Below are 22,045 nucleotides of genomic sequence, written 5' to 3' on the forward strand. Positions count from 1 at the left end.
CTATAGAATCATAGAATCATAGAATGGTTTGGGTTGGAAGTGACCCTAAAGATCATTCAGTTCCAATTCCCTGCTATGGGCAAGGACACCTTCCACCAGACCACGTTGCTCAGAGCCCCATCCACTCTGGCCTTGAACACTTCTTTGAAAGTATTCCTGACAGCTGCACTGAGATGCTGTAGATAAGTCTCTGAGTAATTGCTACATAGCTCAGACTTTAATGTTGCTTTGATCTAGAATGGGGTTTCTTCAACACAGATGTTATTGTACATTAAATGTACATGCAAGTTCCAAAATCCCCATGTGACAGAGGGTAAAGCCAGCCGTGGGCATGCACACTGTTTGGGAAACATTTGTATTTAATTCACAACCCACAAAATTCTTTCAGCCCAAAAAAGTTGTAGGAAGAGATAATCTTCAGAGATCCCCTGGGGAGACTTACACAGCTGAGCTAGTCACCCTGAACTCCCTTTTACATATAAACTCAACTGCTTTTAGCACGATTCATTCGATCTATTTGAGATCCACATTGGGTTGTGAGGCTCCGTGACTCCAAAGGGGCCTGTTTTCCCATTTTGATGTGCCCAAAGCAGAGGCCAGCCAGCTCCAACACCAGCAGATCCCACCTCTGTGTGTCAGCAGATCCCACCTCGGGCCCTGGTTACGAATTCATGGATTTTTACCAGTTGGAAATAATTTGGCATGTCAAAGGTTTTATAGTGACTTATTCACAGCACCCAGACAGGGGGGGAAGGAGGGAGCCTTCATCACTGCTGTGATGGGTCACAGTGTATGGTCACAGGACTGGGGAAACCGGGATGTGTGTGTGGTTACTGCCAGACACTCACACAGCACAGCACGGGAGCCACTGCCAAGGCCGGCTCCTGAGCAGGAGATTTGTGAATCCTCAGCCCTGGCGGTCTGTGCATTGAGAAAGGGGCCAGCAACGTGCTCCCAGCAGTAAACCAGCGTCCCTAAGAGGAGGTGCTGCAGAGCTGCTGCAGTCAGAGGGAGTGCAGTGAGAAAATCTTGGGATGCTAATTAATCCCCCTTTGGGAAGATATTTATTAGGCAAATGCCTCACATTCATATGCACATCTGCAGTCAACAAAGAGGCTTTTACTTTTTCCCCAGCCCAGCAAGTCTGGAGGGTGGGAGGTTGCTGCAACCAGCCAGAGGTGCTGGGAGTGTTCAGCCTGCTCCGGGCATCTTGGGTCAAGCGTGGAAAAAACAGTTGAAATGACCAAGGTCCAGGTTGGAGGAGAACCTGGAGGTAGTTGAGAAGATCTTTAAACCTGAATATCTTCCCCCCTGCTCACTGATGGAGACATTGCAAAGGATAGGGTGGGAGCCATCCCTGACAGACAGCCTCTTCCTGCTGGGATGAGCTGTTCCAGAATCACTGCATTAATATAACCTGGGGCAGCTTTTGCTGTCAACCAGTTAATTGCTGAGGTTGATAGATACAGCCCCTGATGAGCAAAGGATTGTGTCTGCTTGCAGCTTTTGCAGAAGAGCCAGCAGGACCTCTCCTTGTCCAGCAGACACTGAGAAATGCGTCACAGAGGTTCGCAGGGGACCTGCCTTGGCGTTCCCCACTCTTTAGGTATAGGTGCTTTGAGAGAGCAACTGCTCTTCCTGAATTGTTTGCTTCATTTGCAATCACACAGATCTCACTGCTTCAAGAGTTACTGTAAAATCTAGTTGGAAGATGTTTCAAGTCATGCAAAGCCCAGGGTTGGACAGAAAACCTAAAATTTCAGACCAAGAGCAGGGCATGATCTTCTCAGCAGGGGAATTGATAATTTTGTTCTACATTTGCTGGGTGCTTCCTAGGGCTTATGAGAGGGGGTGACTCCCCTTGACCTAAGATGAGAGCTGCTGATTTGGGAAGGATAAATAATGGCATTTCCAAGGCTGACTGGTTTGATGTGCTAATCCAAAGCAGTCAGCCTAAAGCAGACCTGCTGAAGGCAAAGCATGTTTTTTACTGAAATACTCAAACATCCTCAGCCCCCAGAGTCACACAGACTGCCTTCATTATCCCAGGTTTTTTTCCCCAACATACCAACGTATCAAACATCTGTACAGTCTCCTGTTTTACACTGAGCAGCGAGAGCTGCTGAGAGCACTGGCACGACATTCAAACTTTAAACTGTCCATCTTAATTAAATTCGTTCTATCTGTAAGGTTCAGCAGTCGGTCATGGTATGTGGGAGATTTACCCTCAGGTCCTGAAGGAGCAGAAGTAAACTCAAGAGTAAAATCCTCAGTGACTTGGGATGACAACTGTGCTCTTAAAGACCAAAAGCTCCTGGCAGAGCAGTTGCCTTGCCAGCAAGTTGCTGTTAACAATATCCTTTTCCTTCCAGGGACCCAAATCTGCCGTCTGTGAACCTGACTGGCTTTTGCAATTGATTTCAGAGAGGCCCTTAATTTTCACTGACATTTGCTTCGGTCAGTCACAGCTTTCAGCTCCTGCTTCCCTCCTACCCATTGTGCAGCACCCCCAGAACCTCCCCTTCACCCCCATTTACAGAGAAAGTTGAGTCCTGGCTTTGCGATAGGAAAGGCAAAGTTTGGCACTCATAGAGCAAGGAAAGACTCAGGAAATTTGGTCCAGTGCTTTGTGTCTTCTTTGAGTCACTGCATGATGGTGCATAAATCACTGCATCCCTCTGTGCCTCAGTTCCCTTGCTGTGGCCAAGGATGATACCCCCATATCTCAGGGGAACAGGAGATATTAATTACTGCTCATAAGATGCTCAAATGTGGCAGCATAAATAGTAAGCAAGTATTTAGTGCTTTTCTAAAGATAACTCATCTGCAAACACTCAGGTCCATAGCCCGGAACTGGGAGCTCCCTTGGCTGTTACATAACTGCAGTAGGTTGTTTTTATTTTTTTAAGGAATGAGTTGTTTTTATTACTGTAGTAATTTCATAAATAAGGAATTCAGCTGACTAGAAAGGATGAAACAAAAATGAATGCCTGCTTAACTCAGGCATGTGGGAACTAAGCATTATCTTAATTATATTTCTGAAACAGCAACCTCCTATGTTTGGCCCAAAGCTTTCAGAATTCAAAGGCAAACACTGCCCTGATTTTTTCAATTTTTCTCCCCCATTCACTGATTCTTTGTGTTGGTGAATTTGGGGCTGCCAGGTATCACCCAAGTGCAGGAGTCCAACTGCTCCTTCCTTGATGAGGTGAGATGTTGGAGGGGTGCAGGGGTGCCATGTGCCTTGCCTCTCCTCATTGGGGTGATCTCCCTCCTACGGGAGGCTCCACTTTTGAACAGGAGATGCTCTTTTGGCCAACTCATCCACTATTGTACTGTGCCACGATGCCTTTTATAATCCTGTATTTTGATCTCCAGTGCAGACAGTCAGAGGTTTTGGGAGCTGGGGGTTGCTCCGGCTGCAGTTGCAGATGATGCTCATTAGAAAGGGGAACTCTGCGGGTGCTTGAGCAGCCTGACAACGCTGCAGTGCCTGACCATGAGCAGGTCCCACAGCCACCCGAGGAGCAGCTTCTCACCAGGGATGCCCAATGCACTGCAAGCCTGTGGGGTGCTGGCACCACTCCTCTGGGTGGGAAGGCTTCCAAGTCCTTATCTAAACCTTCCCCCTTCCCTCCTCTCATACTCCTGAACTATTTTTAATAGAAAAGTGAAGCAATGAAACCACTATGAAATCACACAGTGAAATGTAGCTTTAGCTTGAAGCAAAGATCCAGTCAACTGCATCTTCCTGAAGACCAAAGGGTAGTCTGTGAGGTCCGGGAAGGCAAATCCCGCAGAGTGCCAGTGACACAGCTGCACTCCCTGACGGCGGAGCGCATCTCCCAGGATACGCAAGGATAAAACTTTGTAGGGAGGGTGCACAGGCGCACCTCACAGGGACATGTGCACTTGGCAGGGGGATACAGGGATGTTAACGAGAGATGAGTGCACGGGGGGGTGCACAGGTGCACCTTACCGGAGCAGGAGACACAGATGAAACTTTCATGGGGTGTATTGGTGCACCTTGCAGGTGAAGGCATGGCTGAGGCTCGCAGGGGGATGCACAGGTGAAGTTTGAGGAGAAGCACAGCTGCTACGGCCGGGGGCTGTCACCGGGCGGGGGGAAGCGCAGACGAAGCTCTCGGGGGAAGCACCTCACAGGACTGAGGGGGTCCGGGGCCTCCCGTCTCCCCGCCCAGCATCCCCCGCCCAGCCCCGTCCCTGCACCGGCCGCGCACGGCGCATGCCTCCGGCAGATGCCGGCCGGTTCCAACCGGGAGAGGCCGAAGCTTTTCGGGTCCTGCGAAGAGGAGGAGCCCGTCCTCCTCCCTGCGCATCCCCCCTCCCCCTCCATCGCTTCTCACCGCCCCGAGGAGGGGCGCGGAGGCGGCTGGGCCGGCCGCGCTCCCCGCGCCGCGCAGTGGCGTGGGCACGGCAGGAAAAGTTACTGTCCGGGGGGCGCTGAGGGATGGAGAGGGGGATTTACTCGGGTTTGGGACGAGCCCGGGGCCGCGCGGCTGCACCTCCCAGCCCCTTCCGCCCCCGCAGAGCGTTCCGCGCAGGATGGCGGAGCTGGGGCGCGCTCCGCGGAGCTCTGCGCCAGGGCTGCGCCGGGGAGGTACTCACGGCGGAGCATCCGCGCCGCAGCCCGCCGGGACGCGGTGCGGAGCCCCTCGGCCGCCCCTCCCTCCCCGCGGCTCCGCGCTCCCGCAGCGCCCCGCGCAGCGCCGCGCACCCGCAGCGACTATTCCAGAAAGCTCCTGAGTGCACCGTGCATTCGCAATAGATAAATAGATACACAAAAAATAAATTAATAACCCCCCTCCGCGTGCACCGATGCATGCGGGCAGGGATGCACGGCCCCCGACCCTCCGCGCAGCCCCGCGCCGTAGTAATTTGCAAGGGGCGGTGCAGGGATTGGGGGGGGGGGGGGGCAAGGGGGAGGTGTCCCGCCCCCCCGATCACATGGCGACCCCGCGCAGCCAATGCGGGGGGCTCTAGGACCCCGGGGACCCGCGGCCCCCCCCGCCCTATAAATGCCTCTCCAAAATGCAGCGGGGCTCCTTCCTCCCGTCCCGCCTGGCCGCTCTGCTCTGCGTCCCGCTGCCCGCGGGTCTCCGTGCCGGCTCCGCGCCCCGCGCCTTCCCCCTCCCCTTTTTCCTTTTTTTTTTTTTTTTTTTTTTAATTTTAATTTTTTCTTAATTTTCTGACACCCCCCCCCTCCTGTTTTTCTCCTCGCCCCCTCCCCGCGGCCGGTTTGCATGCATTGTCTGTCTCCCAAGATGGTTTGTGAGACCAAGATTGTGGCGGAAGATCATGAATCAATCCCGGGATCCAAAAAAGACACGATCATTGTTTCCTCCTCCCAGATGTGGCCCTCTTTGGCGGGTTCCCCTCCCTCACCCCCACCTCCCCTCACCCCACCAAAAGAAGACCCCAGGCGCGACAATGTCTATATCCGCGAATTCCACCCCTCTGAACAGGAGGTGGTGCGCCGCATCTTTTACGAGGGGATCATGGAGCGGATCCCCAACACGGCGTTCAGGGGGCTGAAGCAGCAGCCCCTCACTCAGCTGCTCTACGGGCTGCTGGCGGGTGAGTATCCACTCCCTTTTGGGGATGGGGGCGCCGGGTTTAGTCGCCGCTGTGGGTCTGCACAAAATGGTCGGAGCGGCGGGAGGCGCCGGGGGCCCGCGGGCGCGGTGCGGCCGGGGGAGCGCCGCAGCATCGTGCGGGGCGGCCGCGGAGCCGCAGCGCTGCGGCGGGGGCAGGCGGGCTGGGAGGGGAGCCTTGCGTCGCCGGGGGATGCACGACCCTGCGCGGGTGTTAAGGGCGGGGAGCCGCGAAGGGGAGGTCGCCGCGGGGGTGAGGGTAGAGTCGTCCTTCTGGTTGTTGCAGGGCTTGGGGGTGCGCGGAGGGGAGCGGAGCGCACCGCGCAGTGGCCGCCCCCGCGCAGCCCGGCGAGGGGGGGCACGGCGTGCCGGCGTTGCCTGGAGACAGGCGGGGCCGCCACTGAGCGCCCCCCATTTCTCCCCCGGCGTGGGGAGGGGGCACCCCCTGCAGCAGCACCGAGCGGCGGGGTCACCTCCCCTCCCTGAGTTAAATGCCCAAAAATAGCCCTTGCAAGGTGTCCCCTCCCCGTGCCGGTAATTAATAATGCGCGCCTCCCGCCCCGAGAGGGCTTTGGGGTGGTCCCGTCCCCTCGGTGGCTGCAGGCGGGTCGCACCCCATGTCCCGGACACCGGGGAGGACGGGACCCCGCGCTGGAGGGGGGCCCCCGGCAGGCGTTGGGGAGCAGGGGGACCCAGCCGGTGGCTCTGGGCCGTGCCGGAGAGAGCCGCCGGCTCAGGGGCACCCGCAGAAGCCCCCCAGGATGGGAGCGGGCAGGGTGGCTGCCCTGGGAGTCGGTGCTGATGGAAATAGCACTGCCGCAGTGGCGAACACATGGCTGCGGAGCGGTGCCCGCAGCGCGGCTCCTCCGCCCGGCCGCGTTCCGGCCTCACCGGGGACAGCGAAGGGGGCCTGGGGTGTACGGGGCCCTCGGGGTCCCCACGGCCCCGCTCCGGAGGGGCTCGGTGGGCCCTGCTGTGGCGTGGCGGCATCCTCCCCGCCGGCTCCTTCAGGACCTCGTAAACTTCTCCGGGTTATCTCGTCGCGATACGCCATCCCTTAACACGATAATCTCGAGAGCGTGAACTGTGTGTGTACTGCAAATGTATATTTTGATTGTGCTTGTTTTATTGATTTATTTTTATAATGACTTTGTATTCCGAAATCAACACTAAATTCTCTTTTCTGACAGGTGTCGTTTATTTCTCTTCCTTATCTCCATAGTAATGTGCTTTGTTGTGACCAAGTCCGTCCTGCTGACCTGCTGTTTTCCCATCTTTCTGATGGGCATGAGGTACTACTTCAGTAGAAAAGTTATCCTGCACTATCTCGATTGTGCGCTGCACACGGACATGTCCGATATTGAGCAATATTACATGAAACCGCCAGGTGAGTACAAATTCCCTGAGGGAGCCTTCCTTCCTTCCCCCAGCCTGCTGGGGAACATGGCTGCTCCCTGCTGCTGGCGCCTTTTCCTCCTGTCAGCAGCACTGAGCAAGCTCAAAAGTCGCCAGAATGCAGCTCTTTAGCCACACCAGGCACAAAGCCATCTCTGGGTTTGGTTTGGTTTGAAGGTTTTTTTGCTGGTTTTGGGTTTTTTTGGGTTGTTTTTAATTACTCCCCCAAGTGCCTAGTCATCCCAGGCAGCCTCTGTCCACCTCTCGAGCACAGCACTGCTGGGTCCCGCAGCCACCCGGAGGACTGGGGTGTGGGTGCTTGGGGACACTGAGGCTGGAGGATGTGGGTTATTTGCTGCAGCCTGGGTCCACCCCAGCCCTTACATCTCGAGCTCGGTCTTTCTTTGCTCCGTGCATTTGGTATTAGTTCTGACAGCAGGAGAAGAATGAATGACGTTTTAGCCCAAATGCTCAGAGGAGCCTGTTTTAGCTGTTGAGCCCATTTTCCCATGTCATTCAAGAACATTCCCTAATGCAGGTGTTTTGGAAGAGGCACAGATCAGGTATGTAAAGGGCTGCTGCCACATAAGCTTGTCCTAATATGGGTTCATCCATTTGTTACATATATGAATATAATTTAAAATACAATATCTAATGATAATGTTATCTTGTTAAGCTGTAAAAGACAACTTATGTCATCAAAAAAAAGTCTCTTTAGAACCTGTCAGGTGCTATTTCTCTTTTTGTAGGCACGCATCCATATTGAGGACAAGAGTAGGGGGATGCCTGGGCAGTCACTTGGGGTTTGCTTTTGGTGGTCGCAGAGTGCTAGTGAGCTGGAAGAGCAGGGCAATGCCAGCATCCCACCTTAGTTCCATCTTCTTGGGGTACCTGCTCTCTTCTTGGGTACCTCCTGTGTTGTTTTTCCATGTGATCATGTTTTTGCTGTATCATTTGCTGTATCATTCCTGTTTCCCAGGTGTGACAAACTTTTCCCTGGGCACTTCTAAAGAACTGCTAGGAACTACCCTAGCCACAAACCTTCCCTCACTTCTAACATTCAGTGTCACATTTTGCTAAAATGTTGCTCCTCTTATGAAGCATTAACTAGCTTAATTTAGATTTCCTTTCCCATCATAGTGCGTATCTTTGTCCCATCTTACACACAGGGTGTGTTTCATCTACAGGGCTTGTTTTTGTAAAAATTAAGTGATGTGTGACTTGTATATAAAAAGCTCAATCTTCATTAAAGGTGGTGTGACAGAAATAAAAGGGTTCATAGTGAAAAATTTCTGCACCTCTGCAGTGAGGTCCAGCAAGGTATTATGCTGGAGAAAATAGCAGAAGATTCCAGTAGAATAAGAACATGTAATATGGAGTTAATAGGTGTTTGAGCTGCTTCGCTTGTTAATCCTGAGGACTTGTGTGGTCACAATTTAGAGCAGGGATCACAATGCTTGTATTTATAACACTAGCAGACACAAAAAATAAAGGAAAGGGACTCAAAGTAATGCCCTCAATTTGTTTAGGGTCAGTAATGTAATCTGGTTCAGCTGTGTTGCCAACATGTCTTTGAAATGTTAACATTGCTTTTATTTGGTACCTGAAAGGGCTAATTGCAAATTTAGAGCAAGTGTGTGGGCTTTAATTTTTGACAGAATTTAGTCATGTAATTAGGCTTCTGCCATGCCATAAAAAGCAGATTTATGGGATTGTTGTTTCTTGTTAAAGGTTCTTGATGATAGTGATGTTAGCAAGTTGGCTGGAGTCATAATAGGGTAAAGAGACCAAAGAGGCTTTGGGGTCTGGGTAAGGAGAAGGGTGTCTGCGCGTTGGGACCGGCGCCATCCGTGTGCAATGAATCCATGTGGTGCTATTTGGTGTAGCTGTGCACAAGGCATGAATCCAGTGGTTTGCTTCTGTTTCCTCCAAAAGTGGAGTTGGTGGATTTTTTCCTACAGGACAGCAGTATAAATACAGTCATCCTAGAAAATCCTGGAGTCTTGTGCGCCTTGAAGGCTGGCTGGCCGGAAGGCATCCGGAGGAAGGCAGTGATGTGCCACACTGGCATTGCCTGTCCCACCCAAAGGACAGAACAATGGCAGTAAAACAAATTCAAGCCCCAAGTTTGTCTTTTATTTGCCTAGTTTACAAATTAGCACCCAGGCAGAAATGATTGCAGTGGGAATGAGAAGGGCTCGTTGTATTGCAGATGAGATATTTGTGAGAGCTTTCTCAGTGAGATGTTAAGAACTGGTCTCAGCAAGAGAAATGGGCTGTGGGGATGGGGTCTCAGAAAGGCTGGAGATGGCGAGAGCTTGGCTAGGCAAGTTAAACCCAACCTGATACAACCGCAGCTTGGCCTGGGAGTATGACCAGGAAACTTCCTGCTCCTTCTTCAGAGAATCAGTATTTTCCTCCTTGAATATTTTTTTTGCAACATAGGAAAAAGAGGAAGGGAGCATTTTGGTGGTGGGGTTATGAATTCCTGTTTCTCAGGGTGATGAATGCAAAGGTAGAACTGAGACACGGTCGTAAGGTCTGGGATAAAGATGTTGGTTGCAGATTTGCTGATGTTTTTTCCCCTTGGAATCCAAGCTACCCAAGCACAAGAACCTGTTGTTTGCAGCCGGCTGTCCATGGTGCCTGAGGCTGGAGTACTGTTGTAGAGAGCATCTGCAGCAAATAGCCTCCGGTTAGGCAGGCATCTACAGTGAGGGGATGTTTTAACTATTAAAATTGATCATTCTTCGTGGTATTGTGAAAACATCCAAAAAACATGTGGGTCAGTTTTATAACCAAGCCAAAAGGACCCATTTTGCAATGGGATACCATAAGCACCGAGGTTAATGATTAGTGGTGAACAATTCCATGAGTTACACCATATTACGGTTTTTCTTGTGCAGTTTTTTTGAACCTCTCGCCTCCAAGTTAGTTATTGTTTGAATTTTCCTCTGCTGGGTTTGGTACAAACTGAAAAATATGTGCTGACAGTGATTTTGCAGAAGTACACTAGCCAAAATTTAAATCTTTGTTTTCTCTTGCCCTCCTACATTTATGCCAAGGGTCTGGCAGAACGTTTGGGCCACTGCTTAACTTGGAGCTTGTACACAGCGGTGTGACTTGAAATTGCTTTCAATGTGAAAGGAATTGTTTGTGTTGAGTCTGTGCTGGAGTCTTAAAACAGAAGGTTGAATGGTTCAAACACCTTCCTGAGCTCTTTATAAACTTGCATTTTTCATTTTAAAATAGCACTTACTGGAATTTACTTTGCTTTTTTTTTTCCTTCTTCAAAGGCTATGAAAAAAGACTACTGGGGTGGTGAAAAAGAAAGGAATTGGATAATGGGCTTAATTGTCAACCAGAGTAACAGGCTCTAGTAAACAAAAAAAAACCCAACCAAAACCAACTAAAAAAAAAAAAGAATTAATTTTAAATAGAGCCCTGCCTCTTGCATTTATCCACACAAAAAAGATGAGCACAGCTGGAGCTTCTTTTATGGTCTGATGATTTTGATGACTAATCAATTTTACAGTGTCCCAGTTGGTTGTGTTATATGTCTTTTTGCAGTGATTGGTGTGTTAAAGAGATGCTTGTGAGGCTGAGGTCTCTGCTGGAGAGCTTACGGAAACCAAGACTCCTTGTGTCCGATGCAAAACTGCTGCTCCCCAAAGCGAGTGGAGCTGGGGCTTTGGCTGATGAATTTCTATGTCTTTCTGTGGTTGTTTAAAGAGTTACCTCCTGCTGCTGGCTGTCCTGGTAGGGTTTGCTGAGGGGTGTGCATATCTGTCCTGCCGGGGCAAAGACCTGGTGGTGGCAGCAGCTGGCCTTTGTCAGGAGTTTGGGGACTGGTGACAAGCTTGGTGGCTGCATCACAGTGCCCAGTGCTGCTGGGGAAGATGGACAGACAGCAGAGATAGGCAGCCTGCAGAGCTGAGGCCGCAGGACCTGGTGGGGTGTCAAGGGCATCTGCCTGGCGTGATGCAGCAGCTGAAGCTGGAGTGCTGCTGGAGGAGGTGTTGGGTCACACTCGCCATGCCGCGCTGAGGGCTGGGGCAGCTTTCAGCAGTGGCTGCACAGCTCCGGCTCCCACTCTGTGGGCGGACGGGTGCCTCTGCTTGCCTCATGCTGGGAAGGGGACAGGTGCTTTGCTCTCCTGTGCCCATCCAGGAGTGAGCAGAGCCTCCCTGTCCTGCTGCCCACTGTCCCCTGTACATGAGGGTGCGCATGAAGAGCCTGCGCAGATATCGCAACCTCCCTGCGGGACAGGGCCCTAAGGAAGACGGACTGTGGGGGGATGGCTCATTAGGGTCCAATTTCTGCTGCTCTTGGGTGGCACATTCCTCAGCCGAGCTCAAAGGAGGGATGTCCTGCCCTTCTTGGCAGAGGTTCTGGGATCATGTCCTTGTGCCAGAAGGACATCAACTGAGGTGGGTCCAGAGTTGGGTTGTGAGGATATGAGACCCTGTTTGCTGCCTCTACCTTTTGAGGTGTCTCGTGCCTGCAGTGAGTTGTCTCATGCCTGCAGTGAGGTGTTTGGGTAACAAGCAAGTATTTGTGTCTTGCATCAGGCCTGTTGGCAGTGGGTTTGATCGCTCTGGCATGATGTTTGAAAGGTGAACATCTGGTATGGATCATGTGGCTCCTGCTACGTCAGCTCCATAAGTGCTGAGCCTTGGGGAGGCTCTGAGGTGAGCACCAGTGACTTTTGGGGTGCAGGGAAAATACAGGGTCTACCTTGGGAGGAGATCCTCGGCCCTGGAGCTGTGGTTTCTCTGCCATGCCTAAACTCTTCCAAAGACACAAGGAGAGGACGTGGGGGGGTATTGCTCCCCACTGAGCCCCCAGGCAGAGGGGCGGCCACAGAGCCCAGTTCTTCCACATTCTGGATAATGCTCAAGCTGCTAGATAAGCCAGGAGTGAAGCTGCCAAATGATAACATTGTTTGGAAAGAATAGAGCAGCTCTTGCTTTGCAAAGAAAGGGCTTAGTTACCTGATGCAGGAGAGGGCTCAGGGCTGCTGCTTCCCAGTGGAGGAATGTGTTTTTGGACAGCCCTTCGCCACTCCTGGTGCCCAAGAGGCAGCTGGAATCTGAAGCATCCATACCTTCAGCATTTCTTGCTGGCTTTTGCAGTGCCCTGACCTCATGTATCTGCCAAACCCCTGAGCTGTCTGTCCTGTATTGGGATTTTCATGCTTGCCTTTCCCACACTGCTGTGTAGAGTGGTGAGGAGTTCTGTGTGGGGCTGGGAAACCCATGGGAGAGGCTGTGTATATATCTCCACCTGGGTGTTTCCCAGCTCTGCTTCCTATCACTGCTGGGAACTGAATTTAGGTCTCCTCGGGCAGAGGAGGGTCTGTCCTGTGAGCATATCACTGCTGGCATGTCTCTGCAATTCCATGAGTGTGCTTCCAGGGATGCAACCTCCATAGCAGAGAGATCCTGCAAGATTAGGATTACAGGCTTGTCATATGCTTTATAGTGGGAAATATTTTGTCAGAAAGTATTTCCAAAGCTGACCTCCTACAAGTGGGACAGTCAGGGATTCTTCAGCTCAGCAATTCCTACTGTTGCTTTTGGGTTTCTACAGTTTAGCAGCATGGAACTGCCTGGTTTGGCATCTCTCATCTCCAATGCAGAGAGAGCACCTCTTGTTTCTGAGTGTTAGGGACGTGCTTTGTCCAGCATTATGAATGGGCTGAAATATTTTGGTTTCATTTGAATAATCTAAAATGTCTTTAGAGGTGGGTTGCCTCCCAAAACCCCCCTCATCTGACACGGGCACTCCATCACTCGTGGCTGCCTCATTTCACTGTGCTGGAGCTTTGGCTTCTCCATCTGGAGACAGCCCCATCCTGCAGGTGTGGAGCAAGGCAAAGCTCTGCTGGCACCAGCTCCTACCCCCACCCCGTATTCCCAGAGCTGACCAAGGGCTTTCCTGGTCCCAGCAGCAAGCGCGGTGCAGAAGCCCCAGCCCAATGCTGCAGCCCTGCTGATAAGAGCTTGGGTAGATCGGGAGGTGACACAGCTTGGGTCCCTTGCAGTGCTGAGCCACGTGGGCTAGCTCTGCTCAACCTTCTAGGGGGCCCGTAGAGTCTTTCTAGCCCACAAAATCTTTATTATTTTTTTTCTGCCCTCTTGGAGGGGCTCAGGCAGTACGGAGTAGAGGCGTAATGCTGTCAGCCAAGGGCCAGTGTAGGAAAACTGGAGTTGCCTGATGAGGGGAGTAGTCTGTGGATTCAGGGCTGTGTCATCCACAGCCAGTGGAATAAACATGTTTGTGGGCAAGCTGCTGCAGCCTGCCCCCCTTCTTATTTATTTATCACAGGAGCAGGAACATATGCAACAAACCCATTACTCAATGTGTGTATCCATAAGATAGAAATAGCTCTCCCTTTAGATCCACGAGTTTGGCACAGTCCCATGTCAGAATTAGATGAAAATAGATTTTATAGTAAATTTTGCAGAGTAACATGACCTTTTTTTCCCCCCCCCCCATGTGTTCAAGAATTCTCTCTAAAAGTAGTCAGTCCCTTGTGAACATGACCATCAGTTAATGCAGCGATATTGGAGTTGTAGCCATGACTGGATGGATATGATGCTACTGAACCTAAGCTCAACCTGCAGGTGTTTAAAATCCTCAGTACATGCCAGTGCTGGTCATTAATCTTCAGTTCAAGAGGTAACCAGTTGTGTAAATTGAACAGCAGTAGTTTTTTAGGCACAGTTAACTTCTCAAGACCAGCAAACAAGCCACAATGGGACTTAGGAACATGAAGGAGGCAGGGACGTCAGATGTTCTGGGGTTTTTTCTAGCTTTGAGGTAATTTCTTTAATGTTTTCTTCAATGTTAGATGTTTTCTGGCATGGTTGTATGCAATTTCTCAGGACTGTCTTAGTGAATAAACAAAGAAGGATTCTGACTCCAGAATTTTAGTCACAAGTTTAAATGCAAATTTATTATAAAGGGTTTTAGGCAGCTCTTCTTCTTTCTCTTGCTTTCTTAGGAATGGCCAAGATTTAAAACCATTGCCCAAATGTCTGTTTCAGGTTAAGATTTCGTAATAGCCTAAATTCAGGCTTTGTGTTAGATATCTGACTAGTGGCAGGAGTTTTAAAGGTACAAAGCTTTGAGCCCCTCTTGACACTGAATTTTGGATGTAGGAATGTGAACTGAAAATTCTTACTCTCCCATTGTTATATTTATTTATTACATTCAGCCTCTTAGGATTACCCTAAGAGTCTGTGGTCGTGTTGTTTCCTCTCAGTGTGCACCACCAGTGGTCTTAATACTTTAGAAATTGCCATTGGGGGTTGCTCTCTACTGGAAGACCTCTAAATATATTGAAAAAAAACTGGTTTTGTGTAAAAAGTCTAAATGCATGGCCTGATTTTTCAAGAAGGCAAACCATTCAAAATCTCCCCAAATTTCAGAGTGGATTTCTGAAATTCCTTCTGTAGACTTAGATCTTGATTCAGGCAGGTTATATTTGATTCCTCAGGATGGGAATGACTTTTGGGGTGGCCGTGAGCCCCTTGGGGACTCCGGGAGCTCACAGCATTGTTTGCTGGTGTATTGCAGAGCGCATGGTTTTATTTTGGTAATGCAGTGCTGGGGACCTCTTGCAAATAATCACATGCTTGATGCTACTCCCTTCCAGACTACTGCAAAAAGAGAGAGCTAGAGAGTTTTGCTGGTATCTGGCTCTGTGATGAGCTGAGGGATGTATGAGCCTTTGTTGTTACTTTCTGCATCAGCAAAACAGGGAGCTTCAAAGCATATTTTTAGATTTTCTTTTTCCCTTTTATTTTTTTTCCATTCTGTAGAAAGCTAAGGCATTGTTTTGTTATCCTGACAGGTGGCTAATGAAAGGAGTCAAAGAAAATCCAAAGATAGCAGCATGTCTTACCTAGTTTCTATTGACAAATTTATTCCTTGTAACCAAATAATAGGATTTGGGGGTTTGTGGGTTTTTTGGGTTTTGTTTATTTTGTTGGGTTCTTCTGTTTGGTTTTGTGTTTCGGTAAGGGGGCCACAGGGAATTGCCAAGAAGCCTCATGTCCTTTATTAAGGATGCATCAAAAATTAGTTCATAGTGGTCTGGTCAGAGCCAGGTTCAAGCTGTGGTATCTGTTACAGATGGCTTTGAGCCATTCTTTTAAGTCATCTATTGACCCATTGGGCCCCAGCAATCAATTAACAATTTATGACAGCATATACAATATCATTCATTATCTTCTATAACTTTGAATAGTGTTTTCTTACAAAAACCAAAAATTATATTTCTTACAGGATAATCCTAAAAGGTAGACCTGAGATTCGCAGGGCTTAGTGCCAAGCTGGGCTTCTGCTTTATGGGATTCTGTGAGTGAAAGGAGACATTTCAAAATTGGTAATGGGAAGCATGTATTACAGTTGTATTTTTAAGTGGCTACATGAGATATTGTTATTTTAAATGGGATTTGCAACAGTGTAAACGCTAATGGAATAATACAACGCATTAGTCCCACCACAGTGTGTCCTGCTTGAAATTGTAACTTGCAAGTAATATTTGTCACTTAAAATTCATGTGTTGTTTCTAGGACTTATCCAAGCGGCAAAACTGAAATCCAGAGATTTTGTGAGAAAATGATTTTTCAGTTCAGGAGCTGGAAAGTAAAAGGGAGGATAATGTTGGTCCAAACTAAACTAATTTACTACTCCCTCTCTGTTTTTTCACTATGACAAAGCATGGATCTGTGTTTCGTGGGGGATGTAATGCTTTTTTCAGCCCAAAATGGAATGGCTGGCTCTGTTGCAGCTTTCCTTAAGAAGCACAGGTCAGACCCAAGTGTATACTTAAAAATACTGATTGTGATAGAGGCAAGATATGGTTAAGTGTTTGTTACCCCTCAGGCAGGTCCCTCTTTGTGTGGCACTATTAAATCTATACTGCATCGGTGCTGGGATTTCCTGCATCCCAGGCCCTCTTTGAATTACATATTTAGGTATTTTATACATGGTAGTAGTTGAAGTGGTGTTGAGGGGGTCCATCTCTGAAGCCCTGGCTGCTGGGGCATCCACCCCCTGTGATCCTTGGAGGACTGAGCTGTGTGCCAGTGTCCCGGCCAGCGATGCTGGGGGCTGAACTCTGTGCAGGATTAGTGCCAGCCTGGCTTTCCTCTGCCTTTCATTTTCTACCTTTGGTGAATTCAGGACAAATGTGTGAATTGTTTTGCATTGACAAAAACTGCATTTTTAGGTAAGATGCTTCCCTAGATTTACTCTCGATCACCAGGCATTGTTATACAAGCTGTTCCCACTCTCTCTTGCCAGCGTGCTCGAATCCTGACTTGGAAACCGGCATCAGCAGTGCAAGTTTGTTTGCTTTTTACAGTTGCAGCTCTTGGGCTCTGTGCTAGTGCTGCTAATTGAAATGAGGGATGCTGGGCCAGCTGTCTGGTCATGAGTAGCTCCTCAGTGCACCTTGCATTCAACACTCACTTCAACAGCTATCAGATAACCAACAGTGATTCTCTGAGTTATTTTTTTTTTCCTTTTTTTCCCCCCCCTCTTTCATCCCCTAGCACAGCAGTTCTGTATCCCACATTTCCAGTCTTGGGTCAAACTGCAATACTTGCATTCCTTTGAATTCTGCTCAGCTATCTTGTCCATCCCTGTGTTGAATTCTCCAGTGATTTTTGGTCTGGTCTAGTTCTTGCTTCACTCATCACTTCTGGCATTTCCCATGGGGGGTGGTCCCATACCCAGGATTCCTCTGTATCTCTGATTTTCCCCTTCCTTCCATCAAACTTTTCAGCTTATGTGCCTTTACCTAATTTCATTGTATATGTACTTCCTTCTTTTTAGTTTGTTGTTCAGATATTTTGCCTGGTGAGTGCAAGTACTTTTTTTTTTTTTTTTTGGTAGAAGACTCAGAGTAACAAAGATGAGAAAATAAATAGAAGTCAGCAGCAGTGGGATATTGTGTCTGCTACGCTGAAAACAGTGCATCAGTGCACAAACCCACGTGTCAATGGTGGAGGGAGAACATTTTACCTAAAGGCAAATGAACTGCCAGCAACATTTCTTACACCTTCTTTAGAGCAGCTGACCCACATCACTTCCAGATGTATCCATTGATCTTTTCCCCTATGACTTTTCTTACAAACCTAATTCTTCCCATTTTAACAGGATGTATAAAATTGCTATTGCAGTCAAAGTGCACAAGAAAAAAAAACCCAAACCCAACCACTTAATTTGCTGAGACCAGGGCTTTTTGTTCTTTTTTTGGAGGTGCCAAATCTGTTCATCCTCCCTGGATCTAGATAACAGCATCAGAAACACTGTGTAACACTTCTAGTGGGAATCCAGGGAAGACCTAAATCTGTACTCTTCCTATTTAAAATAATGTTAAATAGTAGAACTGCAAAGAGAAGCTTTTGAAAACAGCCTGGTTTGGAGCACCTGCCATTTCTAAGTGCTAATTCAGATGATGGTTAGTGAGAGGCAGTGCAATAGAAGCACGGCAGATACCTGGCTGCTGAACAGCAGTGCATCCTGGTAAAGTCCTCCTTGGTGGAACTACATCGTTAGTGGTGCGATTTGTTGAAAAAGAGAGAAAGCAAGTGGGGAAGAAGTTATTGTACAATAGGGATGCTAATGAGTGATTTTTTTTTTTTTTTTTTTTTTTTTAATCCAAGTTGTTTAAAAGGGGTTTTTGTAAAACACCTTTTCAAGCTTTTGCTGCTTGTAAAGTCAATTAGATTCACTTAATGGCTATGAAAATCTTTGTCTGGTGGGGTTTCAGAAGCTGTCAGTGTTCAGGGGATAACATCAAGCTGTGCCTCTCGGACAGTGATTTTTGTTTCGGAATAAGCCATCATTGGGTTTTACGGGGCTTTTTTTGAGCCATCAGTAGTCTGAAAAACATCAAAGCATCTGCAAGGATTCTTGAGAAGTGGGAATATTTTTCATGGATAACTCAAATAGCTAAAGAGGATTTCAGTGAAATTCTAAAAAAATATTCACAAAACCCCCCACGTTCACTGAGACTGAACTCTTGGGACAGTTTGGCTTAAAGATTCAGTGGAGCATTTGCTTTAACTTAATCATGGGCTTAAATCCCTTGTCTCTTGCTGGGAGTTTAGCCTATACTTAGGGGCAGTATAGGTCCAAGTGCTCTTTGGATAGTTACAGGAGGCCTGTGACATAAATGGTGGTAAACCTTGGGTTTGCTGTATATGCTATCAGCTGCCTGCAAGATGAATTTATGATGTTTTAGGGAATACTGGTGCATTGGAAAAAGGAGTTGTAGCTGTGAACCTGCTCTTGGTCATTCTGGCATGTCTTAGCATCAGATACAGGGGGTTTAGTGTTGTCTTTGTATTTGGGAAAATCCAACAGATCCTCAAAATACTGCAGTTCTACCCAGTTTTGTGTGGATTTGCATCTCTTCTGGCTCTGGTTGCTGTAGTGCTGTTCGTATTTGTAAGTCGATCCTGTTTCCACAGGTCCTTTGTGAATGAGCGTGCCTCAGTCTGAGGGTGCACGGCGTGAAGGTGTCTGCTTTCACTAGCCCTGAGCAGCCTGCCCTTCATTTGCCACGTGTCTTCCTGATGGAATGAAACATGGCCTGTTACCTACTCACTCCAATAATTCATTTCACAGACGTGTTTCAAATTTCCAGCTCCTGTGACTGGTATTGAGGCTGAGGCTCAAAGGAGCCCTGTTCACGTGATGTGGGGTGTAAGGTGGTGATGGATGCTATCACAGGAGATCTGGATTAGGCTTTGGTAGGGACTTGTTGGCCTGATTGTTCTGGCGTGGTAGTCTGAACGTGTGGCAAAGTTTGGGGTTTTTTTCTTTTTTAGTTTGAGAGATGTAGAGATTTACACATGTAATTTTCATCTTCTGTTAATGCATCATCCACAGCAGGTCCATTGTTTGTGCCCAGCCTGACAGATGTTCGTGTATTTATGGATGTGGAATTTTCTTGCACTGCCACGTTAAATAAATGTGCTTGTTTCAGTCTGGACTAGTGGGGTTCAGTAGAATTATACCCAAGGCACATTGGCTTTGATGTGCTGGGAGGGGGATGTAGAAACACGTTGGCTTGAACAAGAGCAGACATCCAGATGTGTGCTTTTTCTGCACCATGGCAGGGCTCTGGCTTCACATGGGGTATTGCCACTGGTTTGCTCAGAGTTAAAGGCTGAAGCAAGTGTGGTGATGGAGACTCCAGCTGCTTGGGAGGCCTTGCTGGGGTCTGCACCCTTCTCTATTGAAAGACATTCCTTCCTATGGCAGGGGATTGGAGATAGATGATCCTCAGAGTCCCTTCCAACCCAAATCATTGTAGGATTCTATAACTCCTGGCAGAAGGGGGTGTTCTGAAGCAGTGTTTGTCCTCTTTGCTTTGTAGGGCTTCAGCAGAGTGGGTGTGGGGCAGCCCTTTACCTTGGCATGCACAGGTGGGACACACTGGAGCAACCTTACCCCAGGGCTTGCTTTTGCTGAGTTAGGGATAAATATAGCAGCTCCCAGGGATTACATATTCACAGTAAATCTGGAGAAGCCCTGAAGAGGGCTGCAGGCAAGAAAGGTGTTCATTACAGTGGAAGCTGAGGTGGGATGGCCATGAGGAGGTGGAACCTGCAGGATGGTAGGTTGCCTTCACAGGCTTCTCCTGCTGGAAAAAGGCCTGTGCTTATCTTCAAGGAGAGAGCACTCATTGCAGTAGTGTCCCTGGCAGTCCTGGCTGTCCCAGTTGCCTCAGAAGGGCTGAGGACCCTCAGATACCACGTCAGGAGGGCTCAGCATCTCCCAAAACCAAGCTTTACAAACACAGGGGGATGAGAAAGCAGGGGTATGCTGTCTGCTGGTTCTGCCTGGTCATGGAAGTCACCACCCACCTGGTTGAAGGTTGGGTTGGAGATGAGGGAAGGTGCAGATACCAGGAGGTGCCTGCAGCTATCAATAGGTCAGATTCAGCCTCAGGTGGGGAACACCTGAGGGTGTGGTGGGGAAAGGGCCTCCTTTCCTGCTCTTCCTGAGTGGGATAGGCTGGTTGGTGTGTTGTAGGGAGAGAGTCTTTGCTCTAAGAAGTCCTCCACTGTTAGAAGTGTGATGGTGTTTAAAGCACATCAAGAATACTCAGATTTGCTTCCAGAGAGGTTTGATAGTTATTTATTCATTTATTTATATGGGTCAGGAGTTGGATTTGCCTCAAACTGTAGCATTAGTCGTGTTGCTGCCTCTAGCCTTGGATGTCAGAAGTACGTCAGACCCTGTTCCAAGGGAAGGGCCTTGTTTCTTGGCATGCTGCAGATGGAAACTGCTTTTTTTCTTCCCTTTCCATGAAAGGATGAGCATCTCTGCAGAGACAACATGCTGCCTTGATGGGAACAGGGCAGAAAGCCTGAGGCTGGTTCTCCCAAGCCTGATTCTCCTTACCAACTTGATTATCTTTCCCAGTTTCCCTGTTATTTAGTCATGGCGTCCTTCCCCAGAGGTTAGGGGAATAGGTTTGACGAGGTGCTTGGGGGTCAGACAGGGTTGGTCCAGTGAGAAATACCCAAATGAGTACCCTCGGTGAGTGGCTGGGGAAGACAGAGGTAGTGAGCCACCCTCACTCCTCTCCTCTTGAGCTCTTCCCAATCCACTGTAATGGCTTTTGGGGGCTTGTCTTGATGTAGCAGCTGGTGATAGGGTGGGTTTGTCCCAGCTGGTAAGTGGTGTCCTTATTGGATGCCTGTGCTCTGGGAAGGTTGTGTGTGCAACACCATTTCAAGATGTTGTGCTAGAAACAGGAAATATTTATTGCTTGCAATAGGCTTATGGAGATCAAGCCATGTAGCCCCTGACTTCAGCCTGTAGTTTGTATGAAATCTGTGCCCTGATTTCCTGACATCTTCCTCAGTATTGAGTAATGGTTTCAGAGAAAATATAACTCCTTGTGACTGCCGTTTCACTCCTATGGATTATGAAAAGTTAGAGGTCAGGGAGGTTTGATTCACTGTGTTAGCAACAAGGTAGGATTCTTGTGAAAGCACTGCCATGTGCAGAAGGAAAGGCTTTGAGTGCAGCAGAGCCATATTTATTGTTGGTGTGAGGAAAGTACCCAGGTAGCTCCTCTATGCTGTGCAGGGCTTGTGAAGTGCAAGTCGCTGACTGTCAGTTCCCAGTTTGTCCCAGGAAGGAAAGCGGAGGAGCTGCCCTGGGATCTGAGACTTTTCTGGTCGGTGTTCCTGCATCACAAATATTGCCTTGTCACTGTCGCTCCTTGGCTGCTGTGGTAGAAAAGTCCTCATTTAGAGACTCATGAGAGCGGCAAGAATGTGCTAAGGGAGTTAAAACCATGCTCAGAAGCACTGAAAACATGCTGTGCATCACGTTTTGGTTGAATATATGCACCCCTTACATGACTTGGTTTATTGTTTGGTTTTTTCCTGTCACTTTTTAAATATGCAAATGTTCTTAGTTGCTCCCTTTTCTACCTTTTAGGGGAGGCACCTCTTAGCCTCCTTTTTGACTCTGATTTAAAGATCTTAGAGGCACAGATGAGTTATTCTGTCCTGATGCATGATTATGCCATATCTAAAGTTTGGACTTGTATCTTGGGTGCAATTCATCTTACCTACCTTGTTCCTGACTGAAAGGAGTAGTTTGCAGTGAGCTCTGTAGGCTTTAGATGTGGTCTTTTGCAGAAGGGCTCTCCTGAAGAGTGACTCATCTCAAAGGTTGTTGACCTCAGAGCAGCATAAAATTGCTTGGTAGTCTTTGTAGAGCTCAGAATTGCATTTATTATTTAACCTTAAGTAAATGAACCTTTGTTTCTCCCTTTGCTGTGAAGCATTTGGTGCAATACCTGTGTAGATACAGGCACTTCTTTTGAATAAAGGGCGCCTTGGCTAAATTTAGACAGAAAAGTAGTGATGGATGGTGAAAATCAGATTGATTCTGTCCGTTTTCCTGTTTGATTTATGGCTTGGCCAACTGCTAAGCTAAAGAAAGCTGTTCAGTGGTTATTGCTCAGTCCCTTTTTACAGTAA

General features: G+C 48.5%; 1 protein-coding gene across 1 annotated transcript in view; it reads left to right on the top strand.

Moving 5' to 3' along the window:
* Positions 1-5,015: 5,015 nt before the first annotated feature.
* Positions 5,016-22,045, top strand: part of NAT8L (N-acetyltransferase 8 like) — a 33,020-nt gene continuing 15,990 nt past the window's right edge. Inside the window, exons 1-2 of the mRNA XM_048304185.1 lie at positions 5,016-5,598; positions 6,838-7,002. Of these exons, the coding sequence (XP_048160142.1) occupies positions 5,265-5,598; positions 6,838-7,002 (499 nt within the window). The 5' untranslated portion in view covers positions 5,016-5,264. The remainder of the gene's footprint in view (positions 5,599-6,837; positions 7,003-22,045) is intronic.

Source organism: Corvus hawaiiensis, chromosome 5 (assembly GCF_020740725.1).
Source record: "Corvus hawaiiensis isolate bCorHaw1 chromosome 5, bCorHaw1.pri.cur, whole genome shotgun sequence".
Lineage (NCBI taxonomy): Eukaryota > Metazoa > Chordata > Aves > Passeriformes > Corvidae > Corvus > Corvus hawaiiensis.